The sequence below is a fragment of the Anarrhichthys ocellatus genome, unplaced genomic scaffold (genome assembly GCF_004355925.1).
Source record: "Anarrhichthys ocellatus isolate YVR2014 unplaced genomic scaffold, GSC_Weel_1.0 scaffold112, whole genome shotgun sequence".
Classification (NCBI taxonomy): Eukaryota; Metazoa; Chordata; class Actinopteri; order Perciformes; family Anarhichadidae; genus Anarrhichthys; species Anarrhichthys ocellatus.
The window spans coordinates 364,088-378,796 of NW_022280142.1; the positions used below are offsets into that span (position 1 = coordinate 364,088).

The following is a 14,709-nucleotide window of genomic DNA, read 5'->3' on the forward strand; positions in this document are numbered from 1 at the left end:
CTTTTTGTATAAAAACATACTATGTGCATTTAAATGAGGGCTAACGACTTCATGGTATTCACACTTCTCGTGCATTTTCACAGCTGGAAGGCATAACTTGCACTGTATGATGTTGTTCCCCTTTACATACTAAATAATACAAAATGTATTCCCACAGTTAAATGCATTTTTTTTACTAACATTAGAGGCTATTGTCAGACCTGCGTTGTTAAGATATTAAGATATTTGGCTGCGTGCTTTGGCAACTCATTTCATCAATAAAATTAATAGTTTTAGTAGAAAAACACTATATACAGTATGATCAGGGGTACGGAAAATATTATTTTCTTTGGTACGAGTACTAAAATGTAGGTATTATATCGGTACGGTATTGAAAATCATAAGCTAAATAAATAAATAATTAATCAGAATGTTGGAAATAACCTCAGGCTAGAATTATTGGGTGTTGGTACCGATAGTGCCACCTGGTGGCCACAAGAAAGCATTTATTATTAGTATTAATATTTCATTATTAAGACAATCAACATCTTCATATAATATGGGGCTACTTAGAAAAAGCATTTCTGCCCCTACTGACTGACACTAATAACACGAGTATTCTTATTATTATATATAGAGGACACATTTGTTTTCTCGTCTCTTGCAGGTACCAGGAGTATACGCGGCCGTGGGACACCCTGCATATTCCAGGAGAGGACAAAATGAAATTAGGGACGACACCCAAAAGCTCGCAATTCAACTGCTGGGGACTGCGGTCCGGGACAGCCATTGCTCTCGCTTCAAAACAGGAGGAAAAAATGCATACGAGACGACACTAAAACTGATTATTCATGTAGGAAATTTAAAAAAGAAATAAGGACACTTAGTTAGATAGACCCTGTGCAACAGAAACAGGTGTTGGACATTGAGAACATTGAATAAGAGAAATGACCGGCTATGCCTGTGATTGTTTGAAGATTAAAGTCTGCTAACTAACTAGTTAACTAGCTATAACTAAAGATCTTCAGATACTAAATAGTGGATTGATTTAATGCTATAGAGGGCCTACTGTCATTACAAATATATATTATATAATCAAGTATACCTTTAAGCCTGCAACATCTAACATGAAGTGTTGTTAGTGTTTATTCTTTATGTAACAACTGAACAATGCTGGTTTATTGTCATTCATGCCTGACGTACATTTGTATTTTATTTAGGAAAAGACATTCAGGTTGTATGCGTTTGTTTCAAGTAACTGACAGCAGCTTAAAATGTTTCCCAAAGAATATATTTTTGTAAAGTCATGATAAAAGCTTGTTAAGATAAAAAGATACAGTTATTCTGCATTCAAAGAGGCAACAGCGTTACAGAGGAAGGTCACTTTAGAGAAAAGGATCAAATACAGAAATATGTTATGGATCATGAGAAGCTCCTGCATAAAAACAGGAAGTGGATCACAGCGAGACGCTGAAACACTGGACTCAAACCAAACTGGTGAGCATGTCTCAGTGTTGACGGCTCTTTATTAAGGCAGGGTGAGACAGTGATCAGCTGTTGAATTCTGCATTGATTCACAGAATTGACTCATTGTTACTGAAGAGGTAAAGGAATAAATACAAAATATAAAAAGTGTAAGGCAAATCAAACATCTGGCAGCTGTGTACAGGGACAAACACTGCCTGAATCATTTATGATATTCATAACAAGGGCAACACAATACATTTATATTGGTCAAAATTAAGTTAGAAAAAATTAAGTTATGAAAAAAAACCCTCAAAGCATATAGTTCTGTCCACCCTAATGCTGTTTTAAGGCTTGAGACAGTCTGGGTGGTTTCTAGTCCAGCGGGCTTTGGAAGATGAGTCTGATGCAGCAGGACTCTCCGACCAGCGGCTCGATGCAGAACGGGCAGGCGGCGTGGAAGGTGTGCGTGCCGTGCGGCAGCAGGATCTGACTCCAGTACGCCGTCGTCTTCTCCGAGCAGACGTGACCGCAGGGGACGAAGGCGTGGGTGGGGGGCTCCGCGTCCACGTAGAAGCCCGCCTCGCAGCCCAGCCACAGCGGCTTGTAGGGGCCCCGCGTCCGGCACATGGGGCACTCTCTCTCCTGACACTCCGCCTCCACCTCGGGGTCGCGGCGGCCCCCCCAGCCGTGGTAGCCGTGCACGTGGCCGCAGCGCAGGTAGGCCCAGGGCTGCCTCTCGTCCACGACGTCTTTGCGGCGGAGGCTGGGGAAGGCCAGCGTGTTGAGCCCCACGGGACACTGCGGCCGCCCGGCGTTCAGCTCCTGCCGCAGAGCCTCCAGGTGTTTGAAGGTGGGCGTGTGCGCCAGGCCCTCGGCCGTCCGCCACAGCAGCGTGGCACCGCAGAGGTCGACGAGGGACCCGTCCACCAGCTCGTTAGACTCGGGGTCCACCTGAAGGAGAGACGAGCAGAAGATATTACATTAGTATATGAGAGTCAAATTCAAGACGTGGCGTCCTTGCTGCTCAAGTAGATCCTGTAAATCAACTGAGAGTTTCTCTGAAAATGTGAAACATGTTCCTGGGGTTTACATATTTTAAAGGTAGATTAACATAGAACAGACCTTGATATTATTATTTAAAGCATTCATAGGTTTCACAAAGTTAAAGGTACCCTGTGGAGTTTTTAACCTCTAGTAGCGCTATGGAGCAATATTTGTTTGTATCATGCACATAAGATAAGATAAGATAAGATAGAACTGTATTTATCCTGAGCAACTTCTGCAGTACAATGTAAGAAAGAGTGGAAATACAAAGAGCGCAAACACACGATGCCTGAAAAAGACACAATGTTTATAGTAAGGTCGCATATAGAAGTGTGTACAGTGTCAAATGTCAAGATCATGTAAGTGTATATTCCATAAATGATGTCCATTATTTTGCACGTAATGTCCCGCGAGTCAGAAGACATGATAAATATTCCTGCCTGACAGCTGGTGGCAGTAATGAGCAAAGAAAGAACAGAGTGAACAACAAACTAAGTGTGTTTGTTAGACCTCAGGGACACACACACTATGCCTTCTGAGGACAAACACCGACTTCAAACAAAACTTCCACAGGGCCCCTTTAGACGATGTTGACGTTAAAGAAAGACTACAGCTCCCATGAAGAGCCGGTTGGAGTCACCCACCATCTTTCCCCTCTGCTGAGATGATCTGGTTTCCCGCAGCGTGAAGACGTTGCCGCAGACGGACATCTCCCTCCACAGACCAGGTTTAGAGCCCTGGCTGAAGCCGTGGCGCGGGTGCATCACCAGAACGCCGTTGGTGGTCAGTCCGTCCATCTGACCGTCCTGCATCCTCCACTTGGCTGCTTTCTCCTGTGAGTGACGTCAAGGCTTGTTAATTAATCCATCAATCTAGTAATGACTCGCTGTGATGGCTCCACTTCCTGCAGCCTACCCCGAGGAAGATGTTCTTGGAGGAGTCGAAGCCTGCGGCGTAGATCCGCGCGGCGTAAGGAAGGTTTCTTTGGCAGATGATGCGGCAGGCGAAGCGGGAGATGGTGCTCTGAACCGTTTGACCGTCGGCAGGGCCGTGGCCACCGGGCAGCGTGTCGGTCACCACAAAGTCAATGGGAGTCTCTGTGGAACGACCAATCTGTAACGACACAGAGACAACGTTTATGGTGATGGTGTTACAAGAAACATGCACGAACAGTCAAAACTATGATTACATAACTTTATTTATGTTTAAAAAAAACCCGGAGAGTTTCTGGAATTTTTATCACAGCAATTTGTTCGCAGCTTTGTTGATTCTCATTTATGTTTCTAACTCCTCAATTGGGGCTTTTTTTATTGCTTAAAGCAAATCCACAGGCTTCTGAAACCCACATAGTGCAACATGCAAAATGTCTGGTGGTCAAAAAACAAACACAAGAACAAAGTCAAAGTTTTTTCTCTTAGCTTAGCTCTTAGAAGATTTCACTGACGAATGACTAACAGAAAGAAAATAACAATTATCTAAATTTACTGAAAGGGAGAAAAGGCAGGTTTAAGAGAATAAAGCCTTTATTATGAAACCTAAAACTCTGCTGCTGAGTGAAAACAAACCCCGGCTGAGTCCGTTTAAAGGGACAGTTCACCCCAAAATCAAAAAAAACATATTTTTCTCTCTTACCTGTAGTGATATTTATCAATCTACATTGTTTTGGTGTGAGTTGCTGAGTGTTGGAGACATCGGCCGTAGAGATGTCTGCCTTTGACTCAAATATTTTGGGAATGTATAGCACCGGAAAGAGACTTAAAACTAGGAAAAGCACTAGGACTGATGAAAAGCACCACAGGTAGGAGGACAAACTGAACTGTCCCTTTAAACTGACAGGTAGGCGTCTAATCCTTGTATGTAAACCATGAATAGTTGAATTTGTTCTTTATAACTGAAGTAGAGGTAGTGGACGCTACAGACCTGGAACATGTCTGTGTTGCTGTCTTGTGTGTACTCCACCACCACCGTCTGTGCCCGGGACAGAGTGTATGAAATACTGTGCTGCTCCTTGTTGCTTACAGCCTTTAGAGACACACAAGAGACGCACTGTTACAACATTATTGCTCTTTTTGTTATTATAAATACCCGTAGGAATCTTGGTGATATGCACAGATACAGAACTGATAAAAAAAACCACTTAACTTACATAATAAGGTGTTTCATTAGTTCATTGCAGTTGCCCCACACAAGCACATTAAAAGTAATATACAAGAGGCAAAGCTTGCTTCCAGGACATTTAAAGGTTCCACCCGCGTGCTGCATGTCACAGGTCACTGATGAACACTGCTACCTGTGTGTTGCGCTCTCACCTTGGCAGCCTGCGGTGTGCCGGACGAGTGGACGGTGCTCGGCTTCACACCGTTGGCCTTGTTCCTGCGACACAGAGCGAAGCGACTTTTCCTCCTCCCCTTGTCGCCGGTGGGCAGGGAGCCGTTGCACCTGAACACACGAGAAGGGAAAACGTCTCACAACATTCATAGGAGATCCACACGGGTTATCTACAAAACTGCTGCACTGATTTGAATGGAAATCAATATTTATGCTTCGGTGATGATACAGTGCGACGGCCGAGGGTCCCAGACAGCTTTATTTCAGTTCTGGACACAATAATACAAAAGCAAACAAAAGGTCTGAAACCGCACCAGCCAGCGTCCCTGAACCACAGGCGCTCTCTTGTGTCCGCAGTGAATGGCCTTCAGTCAGGAAGTCAGCTGCATTCTTTGCTGTGGTGGAGTCTCTCGACACGTTTCACTGAGTTTGGGCTGAATTATGCTGAACCCAAACAATAAACACTATCTGCCAGAGGTGGGACAAAGCCCCGAGTCCTGGAAAAGAAACCCTTAGTCAAGACCAACAAGTGTTGAACAAGGATTTCTTGTTCAACAAGTCAAGTCCAGGTCCTAAACAAGCCCCCTGTGTGCCCTGAATGTGAATTCCCAGAAATAATAAACGCTCTTTAAAATTTGTATTCATTGCTTTCAAATAAACGTTATAAAATGTAAGTATTACATTATGTCTATTTCTGTGTAGGCTATGTGGAAAAGAAAAGGTCAGAGTCAAATTCCTCGTCTCCACACATGCTTGGCCAATAAAGCTGATTAAAGTAAAACGATCACGCGCGTCTTGGTGTGTTAATCCCGTCTTTTAAGTCTTTAAATGTTGACGTGATAATCTACAGTATCGTTTGTTGTCTGTCTGCTGGTCTTCACTGACAAACACACCACGCTCTGCCGCTTGTGCGATGCGATTGACTACTGTGTGTCTAGAGATAAGGAGTCGATTCATAAATAAAGAGTTTCGTCTTTAAGGATTTCTAGTCATTCCAAGTCAAAAAGCTGCAACAAGTCCAAGTAAAGTAACCAAAACTCCTCCTCCTACGCCTTAAAAACAGACAGCTTTGAAGCCTTTTTTATTTCTTCCAATTTGATGAAGCTAGGCTAGCAGTTTCCCCCTACTTCCTGTCTTTATGCTATGCTAGGCTAAACACGTCCCGTCTACCTAATGCAGGTTAAAAGTCAAACGAGCATGTTTCCCAGACGTTTCTTTCACAGCTTTCACTGGAGACAGGAAGCTGCGTGTGGGAGAGAAAGCTGGAGAGCAACAACCGTTTCAGTCCACATACAAAAGCAGGATGCTGTGGTAATGTGGTTCACCCTCCATCCATCAGGACGCCTGCTAAATACAACTTACGCTGAACTGCATTTATCTGCAAAACACCGTTTATTTGCAGAACATTATTCCCGTCCTGAGCTGCCGTGGATCTGAAAAGCACATTCTGAAAGCTAAATGTTGCTGGAGGTTATCTTCAGAGCCAGACGCAGGTCAGGTCAACATTCGAGTTCGGTTAAAAGTGGAGCCATTCTTTTCGCTGGGTAACGCAAACTTCCTGCGTTTCACATAAAGTGACGGCCACCTCCTTTTCTTAGACAAACTCAGACCGGCTGGCCCAGTCACCCCACATGACGCCTCCTCTGTTTTCACAAACTGTACGGCTCCTTAAAATGAAACCTCATGACCAGTGTAATTGCCAGTTGCTGGGTCTAGCAGACTGTTTAGTTCCACATGTGGACACGATGATACGAAAGCAAACAAAAGGTCTGAAAACCGCGGCGGCCACAACTCTCCTGAGGTGTCTCCACCTCCCTGAACCACAGGCGCTCTCTTGTGTCCTCAGTGAAAGGCCTTCTTCAGGGAGTCAGCTGCATTCTTTGCTGTGGTGGAGTTCATCGACGTATTTAACTGGACGAGGCAGAGTTTTGCTGCTCCTGAACAATTTCAAGCTGCACATAAAAATGCTGCAAGACCCACAGAGCTCAAACGAAGTGATTTGTGTTGTAATCATTTCTGTGGACATATTCTTATCTGCACCAACGCTTGTCAGGAGGCTTTCAGACCATCAGGAGCGCTGTGTCAAAACAATGCAAACGTCTACACTGGTGTGGGCTTTCTACTGCAGGTTCAACATGAAATACAAGCCAAGAAGTTCAGTTTAAAGGCTTAACAAGTGCTAAAAACACACAGCAGGGCTGGGTATCAAACATGTGTATCTATCTAGTATCAAAAACTGTCAAGTACGTAAAGCTGGCGTAAAATGTCTGGACAGAGTTGTACCTCTGATCACGTAATTCCTGATTTAAATTTAAAAATACTAAATTTATTGCACGGCTGCTTCTGTCCGGACAACATTTTACATCGGAGAGCTTTGACTTGTTGAATGAAACAGTTATGTAGAAAAATACATCTTTATTTCTCGAACTACCAAAATACAGTACTGAAACCTACGTCGTTTTTTTGTAAAACTCTGGCTATGAAGCGTCATGACAGCACTTAAACCTTCTTCCATCTAGATGTTGGCAAGGTAAGACACAAAGTAGTATTTATGATACAAGGTACTATAAGGTGTTTATTAAATCATATATAAACTAGTATTTTAAAGGCCCAATCAGCAGGGCCGGTTCTCTGCAGGTACAGATATCACCACACACTTCCAGAGGGTCAGAGGTCACGAGGGAGAGGGATTCTTCTTGTACGAGTCGATATTGTTTGTTTGTTTTTAAGCTTTTGCTCATTATCTTTGTCTTTTTTGCTTCAGGCTGCTGCAACAGAACAATTTAAGATGAATAGTTATTAATCAATTCATTAACCAATCCATCAATCAACAAACCCACCTACCAGCCCATCTACAGTCTACCTATCCACCAATATTTGACTTGTACTAGCTTGCCGGATAGCACTGCATTAAGCCTGTGGAAAAACTAGTCAGAGCCACATTCCTGGTTTTGTGCTCGAACCTTCTGTAGACACACAACGCAGCAAAGAAGAAGCCAGTGGTTTTCCTTTTATGCAATATTTCCGTTATTGCAAAGCAAGCATTCTTTCTTTTTCATTTCCTAGAATACCAATTTGTATGTTTTCGGTTTGGATGAGCTTCCTCCTTACACACCGTTGTTCTCGTGTAACCTATATAGAGGTACTGCATGTGATAGCTTCTGGGAAGATGATATTATCACAAAGCAAACCTCCAACACATAGTTTTAATATCGTTTGTATATTTACGTGCCGCTGCCTCCCGTGTTTGATGTGAACAACAGTACAGGTGTAGCCCGACTCATTCTTCACTGGCTGTAAATTAGCTTGTTGAGACTTGAAACTTTCTTGAGATGGGAACTCGGCAGCAGTTATCTCTTTGCCACTTTATTTAGTTTTCATGCTGATAACCATCACGTGGTCATGCATTCATGAGACAGCTGTGAAGACCGTTTGACATTTAAGAAAAGACAAAAACTAGATTGTTTATGGTCAATGTTTGGTTACTGTGCGTCTCAACTCATGCATGCTTTTACCAGCTGATTCCTGATTGTTGGACATCCCAGTGTTCCTGAAAAGCACCGCCAACATGAGCTTCAACAGCGTGTGAAACACCACACGCTGAAACTGAAGTTTCCTGATACTCAAATAACGCTGACTCAGTTTCCACTGTGGTAGATTACTCTCTAAGAGGAAATAGATTTTCCTACTCAAATGGTTTCATACGAACCAGCAGAACCTTTAAAGCTCCATGCTGATGTTTCAGTAGTTTTGACGACAGCTGTTAAAGCTCCTTACCCGAGCACAATGAGCTCTCCATATTTCACTGGCCCTTTGGTGGAAGCAGGGGAGGTGGAGATGTTTTCCTGACCGAGAGAAAACATCTGGGCAGACTTCAGGGGGGGGAGGGGGGGGGCTTTTACTGTCACCCTTAGAGCGTCTCCATCAGGACCGGTACACACATCACCTGCAGACACAAAAGAAGAACCTTTAAGATAAAGTAGAAGTTTCGTTTTTCAGAGAAAGCATACCTTTGGATGTTTCATTTAAAACCCTCTTCAGACATTCATTCAGACAAACACTCTCAAAGGCTTCAACACAACACCATTCATTACTGACAAAACACCCACACTGTCTTTGTAGTGGGGGCCGGGGGCAACCGGGGCAGACAATGTGTGAATTCACCGCCGTACACTGGGTGGGGTTGTTAGGTGTGCGTCCGTGACGGGGTGACACACTCAGCGGCACGCTGGAGCTGATGTTATAATCCTTTGTACCATGAAACCAGAATCACCGCCTCGCATCCACGTCTTTCCTCAAATGTCATCGCTTCATCATTTTATTCTATTGGACATTTGTGTGTCATAATTAGCATATTCATTATTGTATTATGGCCAAAAAACAGATTCTAAATCAGTTTATCTTTGAGCCGAAGTCGACATTTGAAATTTGTAGAAATTCCCCGTTCCTGAGGTATCACGTTCACGAGAATGGACCGGACGGACTACGGGAACACATGGTGATAACGTGATCAACCCAGAAGAGAGGATTTAGAAGCACAAACTCTGATGTCAGAAGGCCGAAGAGGACACAACGTCAGCACAAACCTGCGAATTCCGCACTTATGTGATTTTAGGGTTTGTTCAAAACAAGAAACTTGTTAGATAAACCACAATGAGACCCCGTGTGATATCTCCGTCATCGATGTAGCATCTTTATTGTTTTAGTGACCGATTGTGTTACTTATGAAAATCCAGGAGTTTACAGATGTTGGATCTCGATACGATGTTGAAGAGCCACAGTGTTAAAGCAACTGTACCTCTTGTTGATCTTTTGATTATGATGATATTTCTGTAAAGTTGCTGTAAAACTGACTTTTTTTAGCCAATTACCAAGCAGCTCCGTCTTCTATCTATCTATATCTCACAATCAAAGAACAGTTCCACACAGCCAAATGCTTACAAGCTCTGTGTTACTTTAAAGGTTCATCGGCCCAATAAAAGCATCAGAGCAGTAAGGATCTCTTGCTGCCTGTCAGTAGGAGTAAAACACAATTGAATTTACATTCATCATGAGTTAATATGATTAAAAACACTCAGCTACCAGTCTGAAATCAGAAGCAGGTTTCCTGGAGATAAAATCACAAGAGCCAAATGACAGGAAACAGAAACAGCATGAAGAGATGCTAACATCCAATAATATCAGAGGTTAGGATGTGGTATGATGATGATAATCATTATCCTGTGCTACCATGTGCTGAGAAACAGAGCTGCCACCTGCTTTAACAAGGCTTCTTCATATGAACCACCAATGCAGCAATAAGGGGACGATCGGCTCTCCTGAGGCGCTCCAATGATTGATTGATTGATTGATTACATCATATGTTTGATTTACAGCTGAAAGGATTAGTCGACGCCTCAACACAGGAAACTATTTAGATCATTTAGTCAGAAACATTACCTGGTTTCTTTGAAGTGATCACAATATCTTTGGGTTTTTTGACTGTTGGTTGGACAACATTTGAAGAAGTCAGTGCAAACTTATGAGCATTAGAGTTGGGAACATTTGAGGCAAACAGCTAAATCAATACTCAGTTCCAAATGAGTGAAAGAAAACTCTGCTGGGGGGGGGGGGGGGGGACCCTGCAGCCCTGTTGGAAATCTGTTGTGTTTCGTGGGTGAAAGACATTTATAGGTCCACGTACCATGAAAAGAGGGCCTCACCCCTCCGTCACGACCACAGCTTATTTTCAGTGGCCATGAATACGGCCAGTGAACTGCAGGAGGACAGAGACCCATTGACTGCCTGTAATAAACAGGACGACTTCTAAAGTGACTTCACTCGTCCACAACAACCGCTCTTTTGTGGGTCCCTTTTACTCTCGTGACGGAGACCCCCCCACACACAAACACACACACACACTTTGAGTCTGACATCGGAGGTGAATCACGTGTCGCTGTGTTCACGCCGCGGCTCAACGCTGATTGTATCCCTCACGTGAGGCTCGGATCTCATGGTTTCTATTAATCAACAGCACAAAGCTTAATGGAGTACAAGTTTATCGTCATTCACGTTCTTTGCCTTGTCGTCATACTTTAGTTTTCTTGCTGTAAATATCATAGAATACATAATAATGCTAATTATTAGGCACTCTGCTGACTGCCTTCTTGTTCAATAATTCATTCATTCATGCAAAAAGGTCAACGCCACAGAGAAAATAACATAAATCAGCAGTGAGAACAATCAATCTGACTGTGACGTCAACATCTACGTACACTAATTCACTTCTCTCCGAGCGAGGACAGATCTCAAAACAGAGGTTTGTTTCTGTGAGAGCTAACCTGAGAGATGCAGAGTGGAGGTGTATTTAACGTGTGAATTATTCATCCAGAGAGGCAACAAACAGGCAAACAACAGGTCTCACTAACATCACCTGAGGCCTGATACCACACAAGGCTGGCTCACTTTTAACTGGGCCAGATCACCACGATAGCCTACTCTGCGCGGCTAAGTTGCACTTGCCATCACGACTCCTGACCAATCAGATCACTGGAAAAACAAAGCCATCATTCCAACAGGATGCCGACAAAAGTACTGACTTACAATAGAGTGACAGATGTTAAAGAACGATACTTTAACAGGTTACTGTTCCCGACAGTCCATCATGTCAACTGACAGGAACAACAAGTCTCACATTTACATATTTCTCCAGTCGTCACGAGTTCAGACTGTGAGTCATTCATCGGACTGAACTCAGTCCAATTCTGATCTGTAGCACGACAAAATAACTGTGATCCATTAAGTCAGCAGCCAGTCTGCCAGCAGCCCTCCGTCCCCTTAACTGGCAAACCTAAATGGAAAGCAGCGCCATTCTTGATGTTATTATATTACCCCTGTGTTTCACAAGTCCATCGTGACAGACGTGTATTAGCTGACAGTTGTTGACATAAACATGCAGATGATATTTCTGCCAAACACAGAGGCACTGAAATAAAACACCTGGCACTGAAAGAGGGCTAAAACCAGCAGGTTGTGTTTTAGCACCAGCCCTGAAGAGGAAATACCTCCTGGCCGACACGCACACACACACACACACGCACACGCACACGCACACTCAACTAACCCAGTTCTCCATTGCAGCGGACAGAGAAGTGCCAGTGAGCAGCCCGTCAAACATGTCAAACTGTCTCCGTAACAGGCGGAGGGTAGACGCGTTGGTTGGAGGTCATAGAGACAATACCATCAGTGTGCACTAATGATTCAATTAAGAGCACATTAAGGCAATAGTGTGCTCTCATTACAGCTCCATGTAAACAGTGTAAGCAGATTATTTAGTTAAAATCAAAATTAGGACACATTTAACCAGATTAAACAAAGCTGGGTTACTCGTCAATCTTTGAATTAAAGCACAAAAATACGTAAAGCGGCGCTGGAGGATTTACTCAAAGATCAATATCATAATAACATCATTATAATTAAGTTCCAGACATGTCCCATTTAAATATTAGGTCATGGTATTGTACAAGAGCCAAACAAAGGCTGAAGGACATCGTCCCTAAATAACTTAAATCATACTGATCTGGGCTGGTAGCTCAATACTGTCACTTAGCGACTTCCAGTAAAATAATATTGTGATAACAATCATTTTATTTGTCTAAATGAATGATCTCGTCTCACCCGACACAAGACAGTAAAAACCCAGAATGATTGTTTTTGATAATGTGCACATTACACACGGTGTTCCTCTGCTCCTTTCCCCAGAGGCTACATGGTTTATTTCATAAAAGTTAGCAGAGGAGGGTATTTTACAGACCACTTCTGCTGTGAAGCACTGCAGAAAAAACAAAGTATTGATATTGTGATACTGATTTCAACCATATGGTCCAACTGTGACCCTCACTTCTCTTCACCCTCTGCTTTAACCCCCCCACAGTCCAAACTTTCTCCAGGTTTTAGGTCAACACATGCGTGTGGATAAGGGGTTGACATGTCAATAGGCTTTAAACACGAGGGGACAGTTGAACAAAAAAAAAAAAAAAAAAAAAGGGCAAACTTTCAAGTTTAACATGGGGAACAATGGCAGCGTCTGTGGGGACAGATGCTCTGATAGGATGGTGCATGCTAATCAGTTTGTGTGGCCGGAACAAAAGAGGCCAGCTGGGCTGCACAGAGCCGGACACACCGGCCTGAAAACCACAAGTATTTAACATACTACGTGTATAAAAAGTAGATGTGCATGGAGAAATATTTATAATCACCCTGTAAAAACAAGCCAATATAGAAACATTACAGTATAGGAGTATTTACTGAAGATAATGTACCACATATATACAGTAAGAGTAATATGTATACTTACTATATAGTGTAGATAAACATCAGAATTCAGTACCACACACATTTGAAAGAAATATAGTCGTTATAGAGCATAGAGATGTTGTGGTGTCACTTAAAGAGACAAAGGAAAACATTAAGCAAGACTTATAGCAGTATAACTGTAATTACATTATAAGTCATTATAGGAATATATTTAAGTGATGCCTGTGGATGTTGCCATAATATATTACCAAATACAATATTACTAAATACCCAAGTGTTAAAATTAAAATGACATTAACGTAGGGGCATTAACGTTATTATGGGATTTTAAGATATTAAAATAAAATAAACAAAATACATGGCATGTATGACTTTAAATTTGCGGATGTTGAGATTAAAACATGTAGAAATAGCGTTAAGTTATTTGTAAATTCACGGTATTGGTTACAACAGTTAACGTGTATGAATTTTGTTCGGTTTAAGTTAAGAACTAATTTAAAGAGAGTTAACTATTTTGTCATTTAGCATATTCAGCAGATGGTGACGTCAGTAGGAATGAGGATAAACAACTTTATAAACGATACAACTTACCAAAGTAGCAGTTCCGTCTCCCTGGATGTGTCCATTCGCGTTGTCGTCGGTGTCAACTGTTTCTAGGCAGAACAGTGTGTCTGCTACCGGTGGTTTGGTGTCTACCGGGAGTTTAAACACGTTTGCATCAGCATGGGACTCCTTACATTGAACAAAAAGTCACCGAGGTTCGGCTTCTTCGTCTCCGCACTGAAAAAGACTTGAACCGTAAACTGTGAGTACTTCCGGTAAGCACTTCAAAGTAAAACCAATAAATTCACTACATGCATTTCAAAGGTGATTGATGTGTAGAGGTGATGTAGGCCCAAATTAATTAAACCATTAAGCAGTTGTTGGTAACACAGTATTTATGAATAGTTGAAATATTTTCAATTTGATCTTTTTTTTAAAACTATGTTCTATATTGTTTTTATGTCATTAACGATGGATTGCTGCTCCTTGTTACTGGTGTGCTGCTTTGACCTTTGTGTTTAATGCCTGACTGACACTGACACTGTCAGACTCTGTGGAATAAGAGGAATTTTCAAACTTAAAGCTACATAAAAGGGGGGAAAAAAGTATTTATCAGATGTCAAAAGGTATTTTTCATCCCGGATTTAAGAGAACCGGCAAGTCCAAGTGGTTTTGTATCTGAGATAGATTAAATAACGATATTTACCATTTACATACATACATTTCCACGAACTGAACTGAAGCGTTTTGTTAATGTGTTAATATGCTATATATGTTATGTTAATGTGTTGTCAAGAAGTATACTTGCGCCAAGTTACCATGCCAGGTGTTTTATTGTGAAATGTAAAAATCAGCACTTCCTCTTTTCACCTCAGCTGGTTTCTCTCTCTCTCTCTCTCTCTCTCTCTCTCTCTCTCTCTCTCTCACACACACACACACACACACACACACACGCGTATACGGTTAAAAACTACACTGCATTATACGCTTTAGGTTTTTCATTAGTACATAATTTATTAAGCATTAAAAAAGCCATTAGTTAAACAAAATGGC

General features: G+C 42.3%; 1 protein-coding gene across 3 annotated transcripts; it reads right to left on the reverse strand.

Annotated features, from left to right (window-relative positions):
- Positions 1 to 1,248: 1,248 nt before the first annotated feature.
- On the reverse strand, positions 1,249 to 13,893 carry LOC116399474 (E3 ubiquitin-protein ligase pellino homolog 1). 3 transcript variants are annotated; one of them, XM_031876666.1, is made up of 7 exons: positions 13,705 to 13,893; positions 8,596 to 8,764; positions 4,800 to 4,929; positions 4,411 to 4,512; positions 3,406 to 3,603; positions 3,135 to 3,323; positions 1,249 to 2,397 (listed from the first exon to the last, which is right to left on the reverse strand). In XM_031876666.1, the coding sequence occupies exons 2-7, from the start codon at positions 8,679 to 8,681 to the stop codon at positions 1,819 to 1,821; spliced, it is 1,284 nt and encodes a 427-aa protein (XP_031732526.1). In that variant the 5' UTR covers positions 8,682 to 8,764; positions 13,705 to 13,893; the 3' UTR covers positions 1,249 to 1,818. The 3 variants fall into 3 exon arrangements, with proteins under 3 accessions (XP_031732526.1, XP_031732525.1, XP_031732524.1); XM_031876665.1 differs by having other exon boundaries at positions 8,596 to 11,980; XM_031876664.1 differs by having other exon boundaries at positions 11,921 to 13,893.
- Positions 13,894 to 14,709: the final 816 nt, after the last annotated feature.

What these genes read in the sequence shown, in the direction of transcription:
- LOC116399474 (XM_031876666.1), bottom strand. Translation starts at nt 8,681, where the DNA reads ATGTTTTCTCTCGGTCAGGAAAACATCTCCACCTCCCCTGCTTCCACC. An exon ending in GCAACACAGACATGTTCCAG is followed by an intron (nt 3,604 to 4,410) that starts GTCTGTAGCGTC and finishes GTGTCGTTACAG; the next exon opens with ATTGGTCGTTCCACAGAGAC. An exon ending in CTCAGCAGAGGGGAAAGATG is followed by an intron (nt 2,398 to 3,134) that starts GTGGGTGACTCC and finishes TCTCTCCTTCAG; the next exon opens with GTGGACCCCGAGTCTAACGA.